Here is a 25,206-nt window from a genome sequence, read left to right as displayed (position 1 = left end):
CGGTTGATCTTGGCCATCCTGGTTCAGTTGCGAGAGCACAGCGCCTATACCATGCTCAGAGGCGTCTGTCTGCACGATGAATTCCTTGGTATAGTCAGGAGTCCTAAGCACCGGGGCGGTGCACATTGCCTGCTTCAAGGTGTCAAATGCCTCCTGGCAAGCAGCTGTCCAGTTGACTTTCCGTGGTTGCTTTTTAGATGTCAATTCAGTCAGGGGGGCAACGATGGTTCCATACCCCCTGACAAACCGGCGGTAATATCCAGTGAGTCCGAGAAAGGCTCGGACCTCAGTCTGGGTCTTGGGGGGCTCCCAGGCCAATATGGCCTCAATCTTGGCCTGGAGGGGCTGCACCTTACCCCCGCCCACCAGGTGTCCCAGGTAAACGACAGATCCCTGTCCGATCTGGCACTTGCTGGCCTTGATGGTTAGACCAGCTCGTTGCAGAGCCCGCAGCACCTCCTGGAGATGCTGCAGATGGTCCTCCCAGCCGCTACTGAAGACAGCTATGTCGTCCAGGTAGGCCGCTGAGAAGGACTCCATGCCAGATAGCACCTGGTTCACCAACCGCTGGAACGTGGCCGGAGCATTCTTGAGCCCAAAGGGCATCACTTTAAATTGAAAGTGGCCCTCGGGGGTGGAGAACGCCGTTTTCTCCCGTGCTCCGTCCGCCATGGCAATCTGCCAGTACCCTGACGTCAGGTCAATGGTACTAAGGTACCGGGCTGCTCCCAGCCGGTCAATCAGCTCATCCGCCCGAGGGATCGGATGAGCGTCCGTCTTGGTGACGGAATTCAAACCCCGATAATCCACACAGAACCGAAGTTCTGGTGTGGTGCCCGGTGGGGCCGCTTTCGGCACCAACACTACCGGACTTGCCCAAGGGCTGCTGGAGGGCTCGATAACTCCTAGCTCCAGCATCTTGGTCACCTCCCCCTGGATACTATTCTTCACTTTGTCGGACAGCCGATAAGACTTGGCTTTAACCGGTGGGCTGTCCCCTGTGTCCACGTCATGGGTACACAGATGTGTGATTCCAGGCGTGAGGGAGAACAACGAGGCGTACTGCTCCAGTACCTGGCGGCAGTCCCTCCGTTGCTCCGGGGTCAAGGATGGGGAGAGGACCACTCCCTCTACCGTGCCATCCTTTTCGTGGGCCGCCAGAAGGTCAGGAAGAGGTTCGCTCTCTTCCTCCTCGCTTCCATCCGTCACCATGAGGAGGGTCATCTCCGATCTCTCATGGTGCGGCTTCAGGCGGTTGGCGTGGAACACCCGATGGGGTTGCCGGGGGGTCTTCAAGTCTACTACATAGGTGGTCTGGCCTCGCCGCTCCACAATCTCGAACGGACCAGTCCATCGGTCCTGGAGGGCGCTAAGCTCCCCAGGCTCCATGACCCACACCTTCTGTCCAGCATCCAACTCCACCGTCCGAGCGTTGCGGTCATACCACTCCTTCATGACGGCTTGACTGGCCTCTAGATTGGTTGAGGCCTCCTTCCACAGCTTGGCCATCTGGCTGCGGAATGCCAGCATATAGCTGACAACATCCCGGGGAAGCTTCATCGAAGTCTTCTCCCATCCCTCTTTGACAAGGCTGAGGGGCCCCCTAACGGGATGGCCGTAGAGCAGCTCAAAGGGGCTGAACCCGACTCCCTTCTGCGGCACCTCGCGGTACGAAAATAGCAAGCAAGGGAGGAGGATGTCCCATTTCCGCCTCAAGTCCTCTGGCAGGCTCCGGATCATCCCCTTTAAGGTCTTGTTAAAACGCTCTACGAGTCCGTTAGTCTGGGGGTGATAAGGAGTGGAGAACCGATAGGTCACCCCGCACTCCTTCCACATGGCCTTCATATAGGCTGACATGAAATTTGTGCCCCTATCCGACACCACGACCTTGGGGAATCCCACTCGGGTAAAAATCCCCATTAGGGCCCGCGCCACCACGGGTGCAGTGATGGTCCTCAGAGGAATGGCCTCCGGGTACCGGGTGGCGTGGTCCACTAACACCAGGATGAACCGGTGTCCCGAAGAAGTCGGAGGGTCCAATGGTCCCACAATGTCGATCCCGACCCGCTCAAAAGGGGTCCCGACTACCGGAAGCGGTTCCAAGGGGACCTTCACCTTGGTTCCTGTTTTGCCACTTGCCTGGCATGTCTTGCAGGTCTTGCAGTAGGTGTCAGAGGCAACTCTCATCCTGGGCCAATAAAAATGCGGAACTAACCGCGCGAAAGTCTTGTCCTGGCCCAGGTGTCCAGCTAGAGGTATCTCATGGGCTAACTCCAGCAAAAAGGTCCGGTAGCATTGGGGCACGACTAAGGCCCTTGAAGATCCATGCACCGGAACCTTCGGCTCGCTATACAGGAGGCCATCCTCCCAGTAAACGTGGTAATTACCAGATTCCTTATTAGTCGCTTGAGCTGTGGCCTGTCGCCGCATGCCTTCAAGCGTGGGGCATTCTCTCTGGCCCCGGCGAAATTCCTCCCGGGTAGGCCCTCCTTCCACGCACCAACCGGCCGGGATAGGCAGGTCCCCCACAGGAACAACATCCACCTCCGCGGATTCTGGAGCCACAACCGCCGGCTCCTCTTCCACCCCACGGGGGGTATCCACCTCCTCTACTGGTCCAACTTCGGGTTGGGCTGTACTTTCGGGCTCCAACTCGGTGTGAGCTCTCTGCCGGGCAGCTATGGACCTTGTGACCACACAGGCCCATCCTGGTAACCCCAGCATTTCTGTGTGGGCTCGTAGCTCCACTTCCTTCCAGATATTGGTCTCCAAGTCGTTCCCGAGCAGACAGTCCACCGGCAGGGCAGGGCTCACGGCAACTTTTAAGGGGCCTATGACTCCTTCCCACTCAAAGGAAACCTGAGCCACCGGGTAATGACTCAGGCTGCCATCGGCCAATACGGCCGGATGGAACATGTCAGGGATCAACTGCTCCGGGGACACCAGCCGCCTTACTACGGTGGTCATGCTAGCACCTGTGTCCCTCAAAGCCTCCACCTCCTGTCCGTTCACCTGCACCCTCTGCCGGTATTTGGCAGTATTCGATGGTAAGGAAATCACTGGAACCTCTTCCCTATCCCCCAGTGAGACAAGGGTCAGGCCTGTCCACTCCCCCTCCCTATCTAGGGGCAACTCCACCCCAAGCGCTATACTAGCCACCCCAGGGGGCTTACCTCCTGTGGGGGCGGGAGTTCTTTTGCGACACTGGGCATCCCCCTTATAGTGTCCCACCTCCCCACATTCATAGCACTTGACTATTCTGGGTGGTTGACCCTTGTCAGGGTGAGTGGACTTTGGGAAACTGGACTGAGAGGGGGTCCCTACACCTTTCCCAAACTGCCTGTTTGGTGGGCCTCGGGAGAGCTCCTTCTTTTTATCTCCCCCCTCTTTCCTCTGGGGGGTGCTCTGTCCACCCTTCGGGCCATCTGCCCCGGAACCCTTAAAGGTCACTCGGGTACTAACCCAAGTGTCCGCCTCTTCCGCAAGTGTCCGGGGGTCGGTCAACTTGCGGTCCACCAAGTGTTGGCGCAGCTCCGGAAAACACTTATCCAAGAGGTGCTCTCTCAGAAATAAATTGTACAGACCCTCAAAATCCTGCACCTCGCTGCCACGCACCCATCCATCTAAGGCCTTCCGGGCATAATCATAGAAATCCACCCAGTTCTGCGTGGTTAGCTTGTGACTGCTACGGAATCTCTGACGGTATCTCTCAGGGGTGAGGCCAAACTTTTTAAGCAGGGCCTCCTTCATCACCGGATAGTTGGTTTGGTCTACCTTCTCTAAATACAGGAGGGTGTCCCTCACTACAGGAGGTATATATCTGTACAGGCCACCCCCCCAGTAGCTTGTGGGCACCCCATGGACCTTCAGGGATACTTCGTACGCCTCCAACCACCGGTTGATGTCATCCCCCACCCCGTAACTAGCAATCACATCTTTTGGGAGGTAGAATTTAGGCTCCCGTGGAACCTCTGGTACGCTTGGTACGCTGCCACCATTTACATTCCTTTGCGCACTGATCTGTAATGCTCTCAACTCCAGTTCTTTGAGTTGGAGCTCATGCGCAAGCTTCCTTTCTTCCATTGCTAGCCTCTTATCTTCCTTTTCTTTTTCCAACTTTGCAAGCTCCCACCTTAGTAACCTCTCCTCTCTCCTGTCCTCATATTCCTCCGGCGAGGCACTCCTTCTAGACACACTACTACCTGCCCCAGAACGTCTCCCTGGCGACAAGGTTTCACTGACATCAACATGCAGCAGGTCTAGTTCTCCTGACGTGCCCGCCTCCCCTAAGGCCCCTTGCTCCTCTGGCTCCTCGTCCCCTTTCCTCTCTGGGTGGGCTAATACCCATGCTTGTAAGGCTTTACGGAGCTCTTCTCCTTTGGCTCTCTTCCCAACTGCCACCCCCATCCCCTGACAGAAACTCCTCAGCTGAACCACCGAGTATTCCTCTATGTTGGCTAGCTGGAACTCCATTCTGACAGGTGGGGACCCAGACAATATGAGTGAATATCAGGACGTAGGTAACAACTAGGGCAATCCTCTGGGCACACCGTTAGACAGTAGGGGCCACCTGGCTATGCTTGCTAAAACAATAGGTGTCCAATTGCGGCGTACTCTGCTTCACTGAAGGGTGCTGCACAACTACAGGTTTGTCATCCCACCGCTGAGCACCAAATTATGTTGGAACTGGGGTTGCCAATTCACAAAGGTAGCCTGGCTCGTGGCAGGAAGGCTCCCGAAGGCCTCTGGTGTAACGTAGTCGTACAGCACGCACATCCAACCAAGCAGAGTTACGCACGCAATGATAACACACCACACCACTTGGGTTTAAAAACAAAACCTTTTATGTAGTAGGTCGTAGCAGGAAGTGATTTAGCATAAATTCATTTGTATCTATAAATAACTCCTATTCAGAAAATTAGCATGGAATCATTACTATCTGCGGATAACATATGTAATTCATTAGCATAAACTCATTACTATCTTCGAATAGCATAAGCAATAGATTAGCATGGATTCATTACTGTCTGTGAACAACTTATGCAGTAAAACAACATGAATTCATTAATCCATTAGGTATATCATATAGAGGAAATCAGCATGAAATCATTAATATCTGTGAACAACTTATGCCGTAAATCAACATTAATTCATCAATCCACTAGCTCTTCAACCCGCTCTTCTAGTGACACGATAACTGGGGTTCTTATCCCCTTGTAACAGGAACGATCTGGTATGGCTTACAGTCACCTCAGTGGAAAAGGGGGGTTCCAGATGACACATTGGCGCTGTCCTAGTGGCTCTTTCCCCACCTCATACACTCGATGTGCTAAGGCCCGGGATGTCCCACTTCTCCCGGCGTGTCCTCAGCACCCTCGGCCCAGTCTTAGACTTTCCCGGGGAGGGGCGGATGCGGGGGCTGCCTCCGGTGAGACTGGAGACTTCTCGGCAGCCCTCCCGCGCTGTTGGGATCTCCGCCCCCCTCCCCGGGGATGTTACCTGTTCTCTTCGGCCCTCCGGGGCCCTTGCGCAGGCCTCTACGATGTCAGGGAAGTCCCGGAGTCGCTTCACCCCCGCCGTTGCAGTGCCGCTCGCAGGGAGTGCTTACGGCGCTCTGTGGAGGCTGGACGTGGGCGGGAGCGGGGGCGAGGCCTGAGACGCGGCCGGCGCTCTCGTCACGTGATAGAGGGGGGTTTCCTGGGAACGGCTGCGATCGTCAGGGGATAACACCGCCTATTTCTCCTCAGCGGACGCGGGGCCCTCGAGCGGGGCGGCCGGCCCTCCTGACAGTGGCAGTCACCTAGGGCAGCAGCGGTGAGTCTGGGGCACCCGATTACGTCTTGGCTCTCGTGCTGCAGGACTCGGGCAGCGGCGGTGTATCGGGGCACTTAGCGCTTCCCAGCCTTAGGGGGATGTAGGTGCTTCAAAGAGTTAGTTCGACGGGGCTCAGCGCCTCAGGAAGGTTACGGCGCTCTTCAGAGTTAGCGCCTCAGGTGTCAGCGCCTCAGGGGGGTTACGGCGCTCTTCAGGTATAGCGCTTCAGGAGGTTTCTGGCATAGCGCTTCAGGAGGTTTCTGACATAGCGCTTCAGGAGGTTTCTGACATAGCGCTTCAGGAGGTTTCTGGCATAGCGCTTCAGGAGGTTTCTGACATAGCGCTTCAGGAGGTTTCTGACATAGCGCTTCAGCAGTTCTTCATAGCTGATGATTCCTTATGGCGCTGATGGTACACGGCCCTTTCTCCTGACAAGGGGTTAGTTAGTCAGTTCGGGGGATGGGGGTTTGAGTAGGAGGCTGCTGCCAGTTAGGCCTCTCCTGATGGTCCCTAGGGGATTCCCTCACACTGGGCCAGGTCAGTGGGTTTGGTCAGGTATCCTCACGCAGCTTAGCGGGCAAGGCCTAGACCTAGTCACCCCTAGTGGTATAGGTGCCCCCTCCCCCTACCGCCTAAACTCCAGCACAGGGTCCCCCCCAGGTCAGTGGTACCTCATCAACTCACTAGAAAGTTTCCCGCCCTTTCTATTTATACTCCCAGGTCAGGTGACCTCCCTCTATTCCGGAAGGTTCCAGGGCCTTCTACATTCTAGGGATGGTCAGGGGAACCAGGCTAGTGATGTCACAATACCTAAGGGTTCTAGGCAGCTCCTGGCAACTAGGGCGCTACTTGAAAGACCGCTCCGCAGTAGCAGGGGTCTGTGGCAGCCATCTTAGTGGTAGAGAGCACCTGCACCTTAACATTGACCAGCAATGGTAAGGTGCCCGAAGACCTAGAGCCAACCAAAAAGAGGGTGGAAAAATGAGGCAAGGGCGAAAAAACACAGGGAAGGTCACCCTAGGGCGGACAGGTCTAACAGTCTGAATAGATTGTTAGTAGGTTTAAAGTACCCCGAGGTGTGGTTGGTGCATTTGGGCGACAATTATGTGGTACTGGAGAAAGGGGTACCATTTTTGAGACAGGTGAATACAATTTGATGGAGGTATGACATCAGTGGCAGCTATAGAGGGTGAGGAGAACATTAACAGAGAGTAAGGGCTTGTCATAGGGAATTAGATATTTTTTTAAGTAAACAATTTTGGTTCAGGACTCTGTCATGTTGGTGCAGTCCGGCACGAAACTGCAAAAAGCATGGACAAGAACCGCCAAGACCACGGTACCTGCCATTGCTTTAGAAATGACTAACAGCTTTGTGGCCATTTCTAAATTAGGTGGGCAGCATCTCCATCAGTCGTACTGGTGGAGAAACAGGCTGCCTACATAAATATAAATTTGGCCCCAAATCAGAAGGTAAAATCCTTGACCGGGATGAACCTGGTTGCTGTATCCAACCATGCTCCTTCACGTTCAGCTTGAAATTGTGCCATGGTCCTAGTCTTCCACGACCATAGACTATTTTTGGCGCTTTGTGCTTTTTAGCACTATTTTCCCCTAAATATTTACAAACTTATGTCTCTGGTTCCACTGACTGAATTTTTGTTGTTTTTGGTGTGATGTTTAATAAGATTTACTCTTTTTTTCTAATTCGGTTTGGGATTTTTATTTTCTGCATTTTGACTTTATTACTGTTTTGGTACTGCATAAATAGTCTAGACGTTGCTCTAGGTTCAGCCTGCCTGCTCTGTGCCATAGCTACCAAGATGTTTAGCTCCAGTTAATGTAGTGGCTTTGAGGGTTCACCCTGACAAGTGTTTTGATTATTCCGTGAGGTGGATAGTCACCCGCCCCAAATTTCAATCCAATTGTTTACAACCACTACCAACCCTTCTACACAACCATTACGAAATATATATTGTCATGTTATCCCCACACTCTTCGCACCCCCAACCTTGCATGGAGTCCATACAGTATCATTTGACGGTAATAATATGCTGGCCTTTCAGAGATCTTAAAGTAAAGGAAAATGTCCATACAAAACAGTTCATCACTGGACAATTAAGGGAATGAGAGATTCAGGTAAGCAAGAGCCCTGTCTTTCATGAGTGCAAAGAATCCAAAGATAGTAAGGGAGATGGGCAAAGGTCTCTTCTTAAAGAAAGCACAGAGAAATCCAACACAGTAGTCCCTGGAACCAAGGGTCCTCACTTACAGGAAGCACGGATAAACCAAAAGACAAACAGAAATAATCAAAGACCCCCTCCTATAGGTAGCAAATAAGAATCTGATGGCTTCAAAAGCAAACATTGAGGGTCCTCATTAAGGGGTCCTCGTGTACAACACAGTGGAATACAGAGAGTAACAGAGAGAACTGACAATTGAGGGTTCACCTTCACAAGGATTCAGGGGGTATTGCTATCACTAATGCAGCATATGCAGTGGCACTGAGGACAGGGAGTGTGAGGGACACCCTATACTCCAATTATGATTCTCTTTCACTACACAAGGGAAGGGGGCAAAAGCAGCAATCGAGACACTAGAACGCTGGAAAGATGTATCCTAAGACAGCCGTACCTGTAATGGAGGATCCTCCTTTGAAGAAAACACAGTGAAAACCAAAGATAATAGCAGAGAGACTTGTGGATCTTCTCTTAAAGGAAGAGATTGACATCCAATAAAAGCAATCGAGAGACTCAAGACATCTCCCTTAGAGAAAGCACAGAGGAATGTAACGAGTGTAATGGAGATATCCATGGATTCCTTACAGGAAGCAAAGACATTCAAAGAGAGAAAGAGAGCAAAAGCCAGACTCAGAGATCTCCCCTTACATGTAGCACAAAGGAATCTACAGAGATACTCCGGGGTCACACAAAGGAAGGAATCTACAGAGAGCCTCCCTTCCAAAGCAACAACAGAAAGACCCAGGGGTCCCTTACAGGAAACACAGAGGTTTCCAAAGAGAGCAACAGAGTGGGTCCGTTCAAGGAAGCACAGAGGAATCTCTGAAGAACAACACAGAGACTCGTGGGTTCCTTACAGTAAGGAACAAGGACTCCAAAGAGAGCACTAGAGAGACACAGGGGCCCTTTACTGAAAGCACAGAGGACTCAACAGAGAGCAACAGACAGACTGAATGTATACCCCCTCTACTGCCAGCACAGAGGACTCCAAAGAGAGCAACAGAGAGACTTTGTAGTCCCCTTTACAAGGAGAATGGGGAGATCCAAAGGCAACAATAGAGACTCAGGGCCCTTACAGGAAGCACAAAGGAACCCAAAGAGAGCAATAGAGGGACTCAACAGTGCATCAGGAGGCGCAGAGGAATCCAAAGAGAGCAACAGAGGGGATCTCTTCAAGGAAGCATAGAGGAATCTACAGAGAGCAACAAAGAGACTCAAGAGAGCACTAGAGAGACACAAGAATTGAAAGAAATTGGTTTATTGAATGAGAGAGGTGGAAGTCCCACTCAGGCAACAACCACAATCTTGTCAGGTTGAACCACAAACACAACACAAGAAAAATCCCAAATCAATTTAGAAACACGGAGTGTATTTTTAAAAATAAAATTGTACCAGAACAACAAAAATCTAATCAGTAGAATGACGACACACAGCTAGTGGTGTCTATAACACATAGCGTAGACGCAACGGCGGAACGGTTTCGTAACTGCATCACTGACTTGATTACCTGGATGAACCGCAACTTTTAAAAACTAAATACGGGTAAAGCCGAGGTCATAGAGATTGGCACAAAAGCATCCGTTTGGAGCCAACTATGGTGGCCCCCTGAAGCTGGAATCTGCCCGATGCTGGCACCCAAACCTAGAAACTTGGATGTCTTGATAGACAAAGACTTCACTCTTGCCCCACAGATAAACCAGGTGTCTTCAGCCTGTTTTTTCACATTGAAGGTCCTCCGGAAGATCTTACCCTTTATCCCTTTTTCACTGGGGAAAACAGTGGTCAGAGCCTTAGTGCTATCGAGGTTGAACTATTGCAATGCTCTATATTTGGGAGCTGGTGTAGCCCAGCTTTCCAAACTCCAATCTCTACAAAAGGCGGCCGCAAGAGTATTGCTTAATCTTCCAAAGCACCATCCCACATCTGCCGGTGTAAAACAATTACACTGGCTTCCAGTTAAATGACGGGTGGACTTTAAGGCTTTGTGTATAGTCCACAAAGCCATCCACGGAGGAGGGGCCCATGACTTACAAGCCCTCTTCCCTTGCTACGAACCATCACGCTGTCTCAGATCTTCAAATACTGGATTGGTGATTTGCCCCAAGATAAAGAGAGTAAGGTGAGGGGGAAAGCGTTTTTCACACTTAGCAGCTAAATTGTGGAATTCACTTCCGATATCACTCCGACTTCAACCAAGCAGGACACTTTTCAGGAAGCAAATAAAAACATGGCTTTTCTCTCAATGCTAACCGGTCACGTTGCACTAGCCTGCACTTTATCTCAGCGCCAAGACGCCTCTGCAGAAGTGCGCTTTAGAAATATCAAGTCAGTCAGTCAGTAGAATGGGAGATATTGAATTTTAAAGTTCTATATAGAAATAGCTCCAAAAGGTGTAAAGCGCCTACTGAGGGTACATGGTTGCACTGTACCAGGACAAAGTCACAAGTTAAAGCCGAATGCGATGGAGCACAAGCCGGGCACAAAACAGAGTACGGCCGGCTGGGAGTTGTACCTTATGTCCTTGATGCGAGGTCTGTTCGGTGAGGTTTTGAGATGCTTTGTTTCGCTTGGCGTCGGTTCCGATGAAGCTTTCAGCTGTATGGTGAGGCTTAGAGGGGCTGTGCATTGGAGCCAATGAAGTTTTCAATTGTGCGGCGAGACTTTGCAGGTCTTCGCATCAGATTTGATGGACACTTCAGTTAGGCAGGGAGCAGTTCTCTCTTATGCCAGCCAAGGGTCCAGGACCTGGATAGCACCTCTTGGGGATCAGGATTCACTGCACCAGAGGCCAGCAGCAGGGTTCAGGCAGGTCCAGGTAGGTCCAGCTACAGCAGGTCAGCTGGGCAGTTGCAGGAGTCCTCTGATGCCTGTTGTGTCCCTGAAGCTCACACAGGAGGTCAGTCTATTGATCCCTGGAGTCATTCTGGCAAGCAGGTCAAATCTTCCCTCTCAGACAGAAAGGCAGTCCTTCAAGCAGCAGGGCAGTCCTTCAAGCAGCAGGGCAGTCCTTCAAGCAGCAGGGCAGTCCTTCAAGCAGCAGGGCAGTCCTTCAAGCAGCAGGGCAGTCCTTCAAGCAGCAGGGTAGTCCTTTTCAATTTTCCACAGTTCCAGAAATGTTCTGAAGAGTGGCTCTGGAGGGCAAATATTTATACCTGGTGCCTACGTTTGTGTGCGGGGACTCCTTGTCTTATGCCCACAACTGCTCCTGGAAAGTTCTTCCCATATCTGGTCCTTTGCGTGCCGGAGGCGAAGCCCTTTGAAGTTTAAGTGGGGCTGTGTACAGACCCACCCCAGCCATCCTGCCCTCATCCAAGCTCCCTTTGTGTCACTGTATGGAGGTAATACACACATTCCAAAAGCAGAGCCATTCATGGTCATGTGACCCGGGACACCTGTAAAAAAAAAATCACGGTTTGGGACTAAGAAAAAGCCAACTTTCTAAAAGTGCTGATTTCAGAATTGTAACTCAAAATCTGGGTTTACCATTAAAGAGGATTTTACAGTACAATTCATTTGAGCGTAATTATCTTATCTCTAAATGTAATAAGGTAATCCAATGTTAGACAAAGAGAGAGATAGGCCTTACAACAGTGAAAAACAACTTTCAAAGATTTTAGCTGCCAGTGCACGTGCCCTGCTTTTTAAATACAAAAAAAAAAAGTTGATGGACAGAATGCAGAACAATGTCATACATTCACCCCAGTACAGAGCTCTGGGCCTGAATCCATCGTTTTTTTGCTCACCATGCCATTCCAGTTTGAACCCAGCCATATGCAAATCAGTCTTGATCCTGTGCCTCATGGGAACAGTCCTATGGCTGAAGAGGGGTGAAACCCCGAAACCGGTCCTAGGATGCTTGTTTCCGGTCCAGGGAGGACCTGGCTTGGCAGTTCGGGTTGGACTGTTCCCATGAGGCACAGGGTCAAGACTGATTTGCATATGGCCAGGTCTAAACTGGGGTGGCATGGTGAGCAAAAGAATGATGGATTTAACCCATATCTCTTGACTGGGGGTGAATGTTTTGATTTGTTCTGCACTCTGTCCATCAATTGTGTGTCTTTTGCTGCTTTTTAAATAAATGCACCCTGCCCTATGAGCCTTTAGTGCCTACCTCAGGGGTAACTTACAAGAAATAAAAAGGAAGGTTTAGGCCTGGCAAATGTTTTTTTTTGCCAGGCTGAAATGTCAGTTTAGAATTGCACTACAGGTTGCAGTGGCAGGCTTGAGACATGTTTTTAAAGTGTTACTTCAGTGGGTGGCACAATGAGTGCTACAGGCCCACTAGAGGCATTTAACTTACAGGCCCAGGGTACATGCAGTACCATTTACCAGGGACTCACAAGTAAATTAAATATGGCAAGCAGGTGTATGCCAATTTAGCCATGTGTGAAAGAGAGAGCACATGCACTTCTGCACTGGTTAGCAGTGGTAAAGTACACAGAGTCCAAGAACCAACAAAAGCGCATCCAGCAAAAGGAGGGTGAAGGCGAAATGCAAAGGGAAATACCACATGAAGGATGGCAGGTCTAACCAGGAAGCTTTACAAGAAGCACAGAGGAATCTACAGAGAGCAACAGAAACTCGATATCCCCTTCCCCTCTACAGGCAAGGCGCAATAGAGCGACACAGAGGTCCTTTACAGAAGGCACAGAGGACTCTACAGAGAGCAACAGACAGACTCAATTCCCAGGCCCACCCCAACCCACCCTCCCACCCGCTGCTGCCAGCACTGAGACCTGGTGGTCCCCTTCACAGAAGAACAGGGAAATACAAAGGCAGCAATAGAAACTCAGGGCCCCTGCAGGAAGCACAGAGGAATCGACAGACAACAGATGCCAATAACAGTGGTTCCTACCTGACTTCCTTGGGGGGCAATGGATCGAACTCAACACCTTCTCCGAAAGACAGCGGGCAGAGCCGGGGCGGGAAGGCGGCGCTCACCGGCGTGGGAGGGAGCGAGGAACTCTGGAAGGCAAACAGAGCACGCAGGTGTGATCAGAGAAGGGCCCAGCCCGTGGCACACAGATGAAACCAACAGTGTCCGTCCAAGTGCGAAACAGGTATACAGGCAGGCGCGCAATACCCATTGGACTCAAAGGGCTTCAGCCCCCCCCCCCCCCCCCCGCCCCTCCTCGTGTGTGGCAGCCCGGGATGAGACAGCTTCCCGGGCACACACACAGCCGCGCCCGAGCACTTCACAGGTCTTTAAATGAAATTTGGCTCTAGTTGCGCCTCTGTGTACAGGAGGGCCACCAAGCATCAATCACTAGCAGCCACTGAAATGCTCACCATCCGAAAGGCAGTGGCTGCTCCTACTGAAATCCTATGACCCAATAGCCCTGACTTCTTCAGCGTAAATCTGGATTTGGCTCCCCTGCAGCATCTGCCACCATCTGCTGCGTCAATAGCAGCTGTACCAAAAACATGTCTGTAGCTCAAAGTGACTGCAAGACATTAAAATGCTGAGCACAGAACGCCACCCTTCACAAAAGTTAACTGCTCACATTTCAGCGGTTGGCTGCTGGATTCTGGCATTTAAAGGGTCAACAAATAAGAAGCCAATATGTAGCTCCACCCAGTCACTAGATCGGGTCCGAGCCAGGTGCCTGCAGAAGGAAAGAAAAACCTTAAATACAGACGTGTGATTGACACAGGGTTGAAAGAATGATTCCTTGTCATGAACAGGATTTGTTTCCCTGTTCACACAAATCCACGCCTCATCAGGAGGCGTAAGCGCTATATAAACGTACATTCATGTTCACAAATTCTGAAAGTGGCACTAATTTTATGAGGACTCAAGGAGTTTACACGATTCCCAAACACAGAGCATCCTTTTATGTTTTTTGAACTGAAACATTAAATCGTGAAGTGCTGTGGTGAGGCACTTGGACAGTTAACATAACGTGTTCACTAGGTAGCGCTCAAAGGTGAGAGGTGCTTTCAGGGACGCTGAGGGGAGCACTGGCCAAACTCATAACTGGCAAAAGGCTTTAAAAGAAAGCTGGGGAGCGTAGAATAAAAGAGTCGCACCTTTTGTTACACAGACTTTGTCTATGTAGGGCTATTTTTTTAGGCAGTGTGACATTCTACATGTTTTAATCAAACTAGTTTAGTTTGGAAGGTAGAAAGAACAAACGTCATTGAGCTTCAGTGTATGACATAATTATTAATTATTGGTAAGGAATACTTCAAAAACAATCTGCTGAATGCATATGGTTCTTCACCTATAAGAATCCTATGCTTTTGTATAAAATAAGGATACCTTTTGTCTCAGCATGTGTACAATTGTTAAGTTAGCCAGGTCAAAATACCACAGAACGTGCAGCATCATTTGTGTTCCCTTGCATGAGAGTTTGTGTTTCCTTACCATATACTTTAGTCAGATCTGCCACATAGTTTGGTCCTAAAAGGCTTTAAGGTGACATGCCAGATGTTTTTGGCTTGAAATACAATTTGTCATCCCTTCTAGAAGTCATGCTGCATCTCCCCTGGTGTTCCTTTTGTAAATTCCCACCCCTCGTATGGGATGTGGCCTGTCCTTCCAAATGTTCGCTGCTTTTAATACAGTTTGTTGACCCTCCTAAAAACTATGGGAAGGCCTCCCAGGTGTTTCGTGCTTGTAACACAACCAGTAGGGCCCCCTAAATGGCGTGGTGGGTCGAGACTGACATGCACCGTTTTGCTCTAGTGACCCCTCAGTCCTTGTATACTTATAACACAATGTCCACCTTCTGGCAACTATAAAAAGCCCATCTAGATGTTCTTGGAGACTAGACGGACCCAAAAGAACAGATAGAAATATGTGCTTTGAAACACAGAAACTTTGAGGTGGCTAACCTAAGTGTTCCACTTGAGCAAGGTTTGACATTTGGCTGTGGCACGCCAACAAGAAAAAGGATTCCAGAGTAAGGGTGATGGGCCGGTACTGACGTTGGCCCGGAAACAGGTACTTGCTAGAGTGGAACATACTGCCAGACCCATAATAATCTATGGGGCTCTTTTGCAAGATTTGCCACTTAAGTATTTCCACCAGGTTAGGTGTTCTTTATAGCGGCTATTGCGGATGACAGCTTGTGTGTATGAAAGGGCAAATGTAGACAGGTAGCAATGGAGCACTGCTAAGATATGGGTCGAGAAAAGCAGACAGACTGTCAATCATTGCTGAATGGAAGCCATAGCTAGTTTGATCTCACACCATCCAAAGTTGCCTAGCATGGGCCTTCAGTTTATAGCCCCTTATGCACTCCAACACCGCTACTTCTGAGCAAAATGAGGACCTCGGGGCAGGGCATAATACCCTGTGTGCAAGGGGTGGAGGGCAAAATGATAGAGTCTGTTCTAACATGCGTGGGCTTCCCATGGTCTCGAAGACTGAAAATATTTTATCAATAAAATAATGCGAGGACTTTGACTAAAAGGCAGAATTCTAAGAGGACATCACTTCACGATCCCCCCAAAGTATCCAAAGATATTGGAATAGATGCCTCACTCACTGAATCGTGACATGCTTCATCATTGGCGCCTATCCACATCCACCAGGGCGGACTCAACCAGAAAGATGGGAGTACCTTGATGCATATTTGACTACAGGATGGCATTGGGCGCAAGAAACCCATGACCCTTGAACAACCCAACAATAGGGTCTCCTCGTCTCAGTGAGTACGGTCTTAGGGGAGAGTCTTACTCCTCATGTATGTGCATGGAATGCATGCTTAAGTAGGCAGGGAAACGCACATAGCCCTAACGAAGGCCCCATACCCGGATGGGCGCTTGGTGTGGGCCGAAACATGTTGGCAATAAAAAAAACAATCATGGTCAGTCAAGAAACTAATGCTCAGCTAAGACCCTAGATTCGTTTTTATCTATACTCACGTACCCTACAAATAAAGAGTATTCCTTCTGGGTATGCCGTGAGGCATTTATAACCATTTCCCCCCTATATGGATCCCTGCATTATCCAGTAAAATTTTATATAAGAACTCCCATCTTTTTGGTTGAGCCCGAATTGGTGGTATCACCCTAACAGGATGTGGATAGGCGCCAATGAGGAAGCATGCCATGATCCAGTGAGGGAGGCGTCTATTCCATTATCTTTGGATACTGTAGTCGGATCATGAAGTAGTGTCCTCTAAGAGTTCCGCCTTTCTTCCTTTCGCCTAGTTGCCCTTTTGTGTGTAAGTGAGTGTTTGGGAGAATGCAACTGGGTTTGTTTTCTCTCGCTCTCTCCATGTGAGAACAGGACTTTGAATAAACTGGCAGTATTTTCTATCCATTGTACGTGCAAGGTGGTATATGGTCTCTGACGTCACCAAAATTGTTATTTAGCAGGCAGGCTTTGAAAGAGAAAGTGAACTTACAAGTACTGCAGGCAATCGTGACGTAGCAAGTAAGCAAGTGCCCTCCAGCCAGCAATGACAATGCCCCCCCCCTATAGCCATTAAGAGTGATTGAAAACTGTTCAAAGTACAGCAGTTTAAAATAGACATTAAAACAGTGCTAATAAAGGTGCACTGTGCTCCGGCGCCACTGCCCTAGCAGCACTATTGACAGCTAACTCCCAGGCATCAGCCGTGCTTTGGAAAGAGAGAAAATGAAATGTTGTGACGGTGTCTGGAGTAGCGTCTTTAAATATAGATTTTGACAGAGTTACGCATGCATATCTGCTGGAAGGTTCACAATGAAGGAGGTGAGTCTAGGCCACTCTTCAAAACTGGGTGGAAGTTTAAGATTATTGGCTTGTGTGTGCTACTTGCCTCCAGCCTGCTTGGTTATATGCAGGCTTCAGCTCTGACTGTAATATCGAACCAGCCACTAAGAAATCAGCTTGCCTTGGCATTAAAACTAGCTCTTTTCGGCCCAGAAGCAGCTCACATTGGCCTTCTAGCCCATCCCTCGCGGCACTGTCCTGTACCAGTTCAACCGAGTGCTGATGGGAGCAAGATCACACAGCTTCATGGACTAAGCCCACATGCCTGCACCTTTGCACACTGAGGCTCACATTTTCCAAGAGTTTGCTTTGGGTTTGTGTTACTTTTTTAAAGCAACCTGACAAAGTCTTGTGTTGGGATTTACAAAGCAATGCAAAATGCAATTTCTTTGAAGATATGGGAAGTAGTTTTTACAAAACTTAACACAACGCAGCACAGCAAAAAAGTTGCTGCACCGTGTTGCATGAACAGGAGACAGCAGAACAGTGCCATGGTGCAAAAGCATCTGTGCTATGTTAAGGATAGTTTTTGTGCAGCAAGGCACCCATTCCTGCACAAAAGCTATCTTTGGAAGCTTTCATCTCTTTCCATTTGAGCTCCACTCAGCACACATGGAAAGAGGAAGTAACGAAGAGAAATTAAGATATTTCTCCTGGTTACACCAGCCTCAGGCAGGTGCACCGTTTTAGCAAAAATCCATGTCTACAACTCTTTGTAGATATGGGTTTGAGTCAAAATCTATGAGCAGATGCTTTGGAATGCTCATGCACCACTCTTGGAACTCATGCCCAACGCAAAGTAACGCAAGGCAGCTCAATGCACAGTTAGCTTTTTTTTTTTCAAAGAAATGCAAATTGCCATTTCCATTGAATTGCAAATCATAGCACACGACTTTGCACACATAACGCAAACTCTTTGAAAATCGTGGCCATGGAGTAGTTCTGCGCTCTCCTGTTTAGGCAACCCAGGAACTTCACTTGCTATGTTGCGTTATGTGGTCTTTGAAAATCTGCCCCCAAGGATGTTAAAACTGTGGGGCCGGGTGAAAGGAATACCCACAGGAAGCACAAATCTGTGACAAGAGAGAGGACTGAAGCATATTTAAACACTTTCATTTTTTCGGCAAAAACCTCTCTCACAAGTCCACGGAAGTTTGGTCTGAGACCCGGGCTTTAGAATACATTGTGCCCCGGGGGACGTAAGGGTCATGTGCGCCTGCTTTGTGTGCCCCTGGAGCACAGTAGTATTACAGAAGTGGCAGCAGATGCTTGTACATCCCCTTCTGTAATACTGATCGCACTGGCGCACATGTTGGTCCAGCGCTACCAGGAGAGGGTGTTCACTCATTTGCATGTGGGCGTGGCCCCATGGAAATGAGGGAATCACTTTGCCTCTGTGCCTGGGCAGAATTAGGGATGCGAACGCAGAGGCAAACATGCTTTAAGGAGGTGAACTGAAAGCATGCCTCAAAAACGGTGGCACACTTTCAGTGTGTCTGCTAAAGGCAGCCCTATGGAGGGGGAAAAGGGGATCCCACGGCCCACCCAGACATCCTCAGTAACTCACTGCACTTGCCTGCAAGGGGATCTGCCTCCGGGCTGGGGACAGTGCATTCTTTGTAATACGACGTACTGTCCCCATTTGCGCCTGGCGCACCTTTTGAAAGGTGCGCCGTATGTATAACCTGGAGTGTCAGCTCTGTGATAGCAGCAGCTTTTGCTGTAGGGTCAGAGACATTGAAAGCGTGTCCCACCTCCCCACAGATTGAAACACAGGCATATCAATTGGTTAGTTAGGCTACTTGTCCAAAAGAAAAGAGAAGCGCAGAATGTGATAGAAGATTTTATAAACAGAACAAACCATTAAGCTATTACTAACTTTTTAAAAAATGTATAGGAATTTGTTACAGTAATTTTTCATAAGTGGACGATATACATGGTCTTCCCCAAAAGTCCTTTAGGCGTTTCAGCTCCCTTGTTTACAATATATTTTAGACTTTGAATACTACATTTAGGGCCAGATGTACGACCAGTGTAAATTACGAGTCGCAATTTTGACCTGATTGCGAAACGCAATTTACAATGTACAACAGTGTCAGAGACACTGATTGCGATTCCCAATGGGGTTACAGAATGCTAGGCTCATGAATATTAATGAGGCACTAGCAATTTGCGACCCCATTGGAAATGGCTGGCCCTCCCAGGAATGGCGGCCTGCTGGGCTCAGCATACCTCCATGTCTGGGACTGCATTTAAATAAAGCAGTATTTTTTTAATGCAGCCTGTGTTCCTCAAAGGAAAAAGAGATGCATTTTTTTTTTTAAATAAGACCTTTTCATTCATTTAAAAAAAATTAAAAAAATTCCCCTGCATTTGCAAAGCGGAAGGGGTCCCTTCCCGTTTGCGACTGCATTGCCACCCTCTTGAAGAGGGCGGTAAACATTCACACATAGGGCTGTGAGTTGCAATTAGGAAGGCACACCCTTGGAACACCCCTTCCTAATTGCAAGTCACTAATCTCTATTTTGCGAGTAGCAATTTTTTGCGACTCGCAAAATAGTGTTTGCACATGGCCCACAGTGATTTTGCAAGCGCAAACGGGTCGCAGACCTTTTAGCGCATGCAATATCACATTGTTCATCTTGCCCTTAGTGTAAGGAACAAATTAACCCAGTACATAGTTTGGTGGCTTTTGTGTCTAGATTCTCTGTCTTTTCTCATCTGAACAGATTTTTGGAAGAGAGGAGGGGTAAGTACATGTCTCGAATTGCACAGACTGAGTTAGCCCAACGCCCTATGGTGAGTTTGATGAGTGTTCGTATCAAATATTTCAAAAACAGGCTCAATTACTACCTTCCCCTGCTTATTTTCACAACAATTTGCTTTACAAAAACAATTTTTTAATGAAATATTCCAGTGCTTGTCATTGTGTCCAACATAAGCTGAACCATCCTCCTGGGTGTCAGGAGGTTCATCCACCCCAAGCAACGTTTGAGTAAAATGTTGGTAAGTTGGTTAATTTCTACGCCTGCTGCATTTCAGCACATGCACCCTCAAGGGGTCATTCAGTCTTTCTTCGCTTATATGTTTAGTTCCTTTCATTTTTCAAACCGGCTTCTTCCAAAGGATTACCATTCTGATTTTATTAATCTCCTTGAAAAGGGCAAGATGGAAAATTTTAAAAAAATCTTACAATGCCACACCAAATTCAAAAGAGGTAGATCCACTGTACAAGCTTATACAGCAGTTCTATCACCTGAGTTAAGGAGAGCTCAACACATTCGGACAGAAGGCAGGGTACACCAATCTTCTACGGCGCTCAACTTCAAACAGTAGTAGGGATTATCACTCTAATAACAGATTTAAATATAGATTTAGAAATACAATAATTTTGTATCCAAACATCAGGTTCCCAGTCTCTACAAAACACATATTTTGATTGCAAATACAAGTTTCATTTTAGAAGAATAGACCAATTCCCCAAAACGAAAGCTTGCCATTTTCAGGGGAAACTCTTTTTTCCCCATAAATACCAGCTTTTCTTAAATAAGTGCCATACCGAAACAGCAACATGTTATTTTCACTAAGTATTCACACCCAGGTTTATTACTGCCGCACATGCATAAATGTTGCTGTCTATGCCTGTCTATCAACATGTCATGCCAATGATCCCCACAATATGTCATGACTTACCGCCAGAATGCTAGGGTCAGCATTATGCCAGAAGTGGCTTTTCATTTTCATCAAGAAGTCACACTCACATAGTATTGTCAAGAACAACCACCAGTGTGTTAAGTCCAGCATTATACTGTCATGAGATGGGTGATCCCAATATGTTTGGAATAAGCACTACTGTGCCAGGGTAAACAATATAACGGGCGGGCATCAAGATATCATGAATGCCCATAATGTGCCAAGAATTACTCTCACTATGCCAGGGGTGTGTATCATCTTGCCATGCATGGCCATAAAATGCCAGGAATTGTGCCTGGTGTGGCCCATATATGCACTTGAAAGCACTGTAAGTAAAGGGTGACTGTGGGGCTAGGTTTGCAGCGGGACACTTCCATGCATATTCACAATCGCACACATACTCACTTTTGTGCACACAGCATCAGTTGAGTCTTTTTTTTGCTAACCTGCACCCTACTCTACACCGTAGCTCGCTCCTTCCCTCCCAGTTGTTGCTGCTCGTAGCATGGCTAGCCTTGAACGCACATGCAGTGTAGCCGACAGTGGAGGGCCTGTCACGCATCCAAGCTGAATGATAACTGCCTGTGTGACAGGCCCTCCACAGTCAATCACACCGCAAGGGTGGGCGCAAGGCTTGCTACTGGGCTTAGGAGCATGGGCTCATAGAAACCTGCTGGAGAGCCAGGGCTGCAATGTCAAGCCACAGCTTTCAATCGCTAGTGCACCCGGTCACCAACAAAAACACAAACTTCTTGTGTGTTTGACATGCAGAGTTTGAAATTTGTTCCTCGTCACTCCAAGGGTGGAACTGTGCTGGCATTCCAATATGGGACCCCGTCGCACACTTCCCGATTCTTTAAGTGACATGAAATGTTCCTGGTAGGGCAGTGCCCAAACGTCTATGTGGAAAAGCTGTCACTGTATTTGAAACATCTAGCACACCTGATCCATAACTATTGTAATAAATTGAAAAGCATTACTGGATATCAGTCTGTTTTAATACCCTCCGCCTACTATGAAAGACCCTCAGATGGATCCCCACCAAATCCAGAAAGAGTGTCGCTCATCAGCAGCAGACTCGAATACAGCAACGCACCCTCACCGGCGTTACCCAGGAAAACCTCCGCAAGCTCCAGAATGTCCGGAACACCACAGCCAGACTGGTCCTCGACCTCCCCCGGCACAGTCACATCACTCAACCCCTCCACGAACTCCACTGGCTCACGGCAGACAGAAGTATAACCTTCAAACTCCTCACCCACGCTTCCAAGGCCATCCACGACGCCGGACAAGCATGCCTGAACAGCCGTCTCTACTTCCACGCACCCAAAAGACACCTCTGCTCCGCCCAGCTTGCCATGGCCACCGTCCCACAGATCCGCAAGACCAGAACCGGAGAAAAGTCCTTCTCCTTCCTAACTGCCAAGACATGGAACACCCTACCCCTCCACCTCAGACTATCACTCCCGCTGCCCCAGTTCAGGAAGGCCCTCAAGACCGGGCTCTTCCAATGACCCCCGCACTTAGACGGACCTGCTCCCCCTCCTCCCCCAGCGCCTTGAGACCCTCACGGGTGAGTAGTGCGCTTTACAAGTACATTGATTGATTGAGTCTTTCTTTATATTGTTTAAATTTTTTAAGAAAATAGCACAAGCATCACTGCTTTTTAGCTTGCTCACAATATTTATGGAGTTTAGAGAAATTATTCTACTCGAAGGGGATTCAGTGTGAATAAATTTGAAGATCATTGCCGTAGACTAACTTACTTATGTTCTCTTTGGTTTTAATCTACAAATGCTGTAGCATTCTTTAAAAATCACTGTTTTCATCAGAATATGTCTATGCAGAACAGGACACATTCTCCTCTATCAAAAAAACTATGCATCAATGTTCTTTGCAAATAACTGCCTTTTATCATCAAAATTTTGCAGACAGATCACCACATATCTCTATGCTCACTGTGCCCTAACCGTCTCACTATACACAAAGCCAGACCTATTTGCTTTGCCAAAGATTGAAAGAGCTGCTGCAATGTAAACATGAATATAAACATGTACTATTTGTAGGACCCGAGCTAGAGCCCACATCAAGTCATCCTCCCTAGAATTATAAAACAAATGCAGCCATTTGGACATACAAAATTACCAGCGAAAACTCTTCACAGTCACATCACACCACGCCTGAAGGAGCTCCACTGGACCCCCATTCACAAACGAGCGCAATTCAAACTCCTCACCCACACTTTCAAGGCACTACATGACACTGACCCCAACAAGTGCATCCGCTTTCACAAACCTTCCCGACCCCTCCGTTGGTCCCAACTACTACAAGTAACTTAACATGTGCATTTGTATAGGGCACGTTCATCCAGAAGGGGTATCTTGGCACTGAATCAGGGGCGTAACACAGGCCCCCGCATCCCCCGCGGTGTGGGGGGGCCCAAGCTCCAGGGGGCCCCTCAGCACTGCACTCTGGCCGGAGAGCTGCTGATTGTGTCCAGAAGGGGCCCCTCCACGTACCTTGCAGGGAGGCCCCCTCAATTTTCGTTACGCCAGTGTACTGAATAACAGATGTTTATCGTTAACCAACTCAATTGTACCAATTTTATCACCCTCAGAAGGATGAAAGGCTGAGTGGGCCTACTGGGATTTGAACCTGTGACCATAAGGCCGAACACAGCCCCTTACAGAGGACGCAGTAGTTCAATAAGCCACCAGACCCATCCTACACATATGGAAAACCAGAGGCGGAGGTCGAGCCTTCTCCGACATCGTTCCTGAAGCGCGGAATGACCTGCCGCTGCACATAGGAGCTGCTTCCTCACTTCTTGGATACAGCAAGAAGCTGAAGACCTGGCTTCTTGAGTAGTCCCACCAGGCCCAAGGTGTGGCACGGTGCTCACCTGCTCAGCGGCAGGGTAACCTCCCAGGTGATAGTGGGTTCTACAAATCTGCATAACAGAACACCAGCAAAGAAAGCTGTTACTTTGAGCATTACTTAATGACGTTCGATATGTAAATCACAACTCTTCGCCGAGCGCATCTCGACACCCACAATCCTATTTGCCCCAATACAGCCCCTCCCTGCCTTGCTGGGAGACTGGCAAGCCGTCCTCCATGCAGCCAACAAGGGCCTTCTGGTAGCAGCGAATCTCGGCGCAGCCTTTGACGCTGCGGCTGCCGCTCCTCTGCAGTGGCAGCAGTTGCGCGCCGCCTGTTTAACGGGTGTGTCACAGCTACTCAACCAAAGTCCATTCCGGTCTGCTTTACAAAAGCCCTAGTGAGGGTGTCCTGTACGCTAGCGCTTTACTAATCCGTGTACACTGGGCGCTGTATAGTTAAGTTACTTATAATGTTTGTGCTCCACGCATGAATCGGCTAGTGTGGCTTTGAACCACCCAAACTGCCCGAAGCAATCCTCTCCGAACACTTTTAGTTGGGGTCATCACACAGTGATGCCCGCGCTGGGGCCTTCTCTCCGTTTGCACGGCACTGTTTTCGCCCCGTGTGCTTCTACATACCTTTGGCTCTGCGCGCAGCTTCACCCAGTACACCAGGCATCCCGGCGCTCCAACACAGTGGCCCATGTACTCACCCCGGGCAAACCCCAAGTGCAGGTGTACTACTTCTGTGTCTATTGGGGGCCCTATATAGTCGGTGTTGCTCACATTCCACCTCGACACGCGCTCTATAGTTCTGTAGACAGGAGTCATTAAAGTCGGTGATGCACGCGCTGGTTTCATAGTCAGTTCTGAGCCACCCATTGGAATTCCTATACTGTACGTACTCAGTGACTGACTCTACGCCACCCATCTATGCTCATCCCCGTACTTGCCCCCTCATGATTGGCATTGCACTTGCCCAGTACGTGCTCGGTGCTCTACTCACCCCTTGTACACCCAGGCCTGGGCTCCCATTCTCCAGTCTCGGAGGGCTCTCTGCCTCCTGGTGCCCACTGGCGGGTCCCTTGTCTCCGTTGCCCCCGGACAAGTGCCAGTTACTCGGGCTGGGGCTCGGAGGCAGGCCGGAGTCCGGGCTGTCGAGCACCCGCTCCCCCCGCTTCTTAATATCCAGCAGGTCTGGGACATCCTGCAGGTTCAGACGCCCCACCATGGCTGGGGCGACGGCCACCGTCAGGGCTGGGGCGGACTCCGCTGGAGGGTGGCCCCAGGGAGCCCTAGTGAACGGCTACTACCGCAGGTTAGAGGAGTAGGGCAAACTAAGGAGGTGAAGTGACACAGCTCGGCAGGTTCAGGTTTCGTTGCGGGTTCAGAAATAATCAGTGCAGACCCAGATTTAAAGCTGAGGGTCCGGCGTTACTCCCTCCCCTGGTTCGCATTGATTCCAAGAGCCCGTACGAATACCACCGTCCACTGGGCTCCCGAGTGGGGACTGAGTGAGGGGTGGACGGGGAGAGCGGAGCCACACAGGCCACGCCCACTCACGGCCAGGCCGCCCCGCCATTAATGCCCACATATAGCACAAAGGCGTGGAAGGCCGGCCTCATCCAGGGACAGACCACGCCCATCGGTGAAACGACCACGCCCAACCGCTGACCGGACACGCCCACTGGCAGAGGAGCCCTCGGAAGCCCGCCACATGAGGTGACAGGCCAGCCGTGCCCACAGTAGTGACAGGAGCACCACTGGCAGCGAGGTATCTGGAACGGATTGTTAGTGGGGGGAGGGGTGAAACATAGGTAAAACGGGTGTGTCAACCTGGCGAGATCAGTCGTGGAGTGTGTGCACGCGAATGC

At 49.5% G+C, this 25,206-nt stretch overlaps 1 protein-coding gene across 1 annotated transcript in view; it reads right to left on the bottom strand.

Moving 5' to 3' along the window:
- Positions 1–24,899, bottom strand: part of RFLNB (refilin B) — a 37,863-nt gene extending 12,964 nt beyond the window's left edge. Inside the window, exons 1-2 of the mRNA XM_085649358.1 lie at positions 24,339–24,899; positions 12,907–13,016 (exon numbers count right to left, since the gene is read on the bottom strand). Of these exons, the coding sequence (XP_085505484.1) occupies positions 12,907–13,016; positions 24,339–24,563 (335 nt within the window). The 5' untranslated portion in view covers positions 24,564–24,899. The remainder of the gene's footprint in view (positions 1–12,906; positions 13,017–24,338) is intronic.
- Between the last annotated feature and the right edge of the window lie 307 nt (positions 24,900–25,206).

The sequence above is a fragment of the Triturus cristatus genome, chromosome 3_2 (genome assembly GCF_964204655.1).
Source record: "Triturus cristatus chromosome 3_2, aTriCri1.1, whole genome shotgun sequence".
In the NCBI taxonomy this organism is placed as follows: Eukaryota; Metazoa; Chordata; class Amphibia; order Caudata; family Salamandridae; genus Triturus; species Triturus cristatus.
This window is presented reverse-complemented; position numbering and strand designations above follow the sequence as displayed.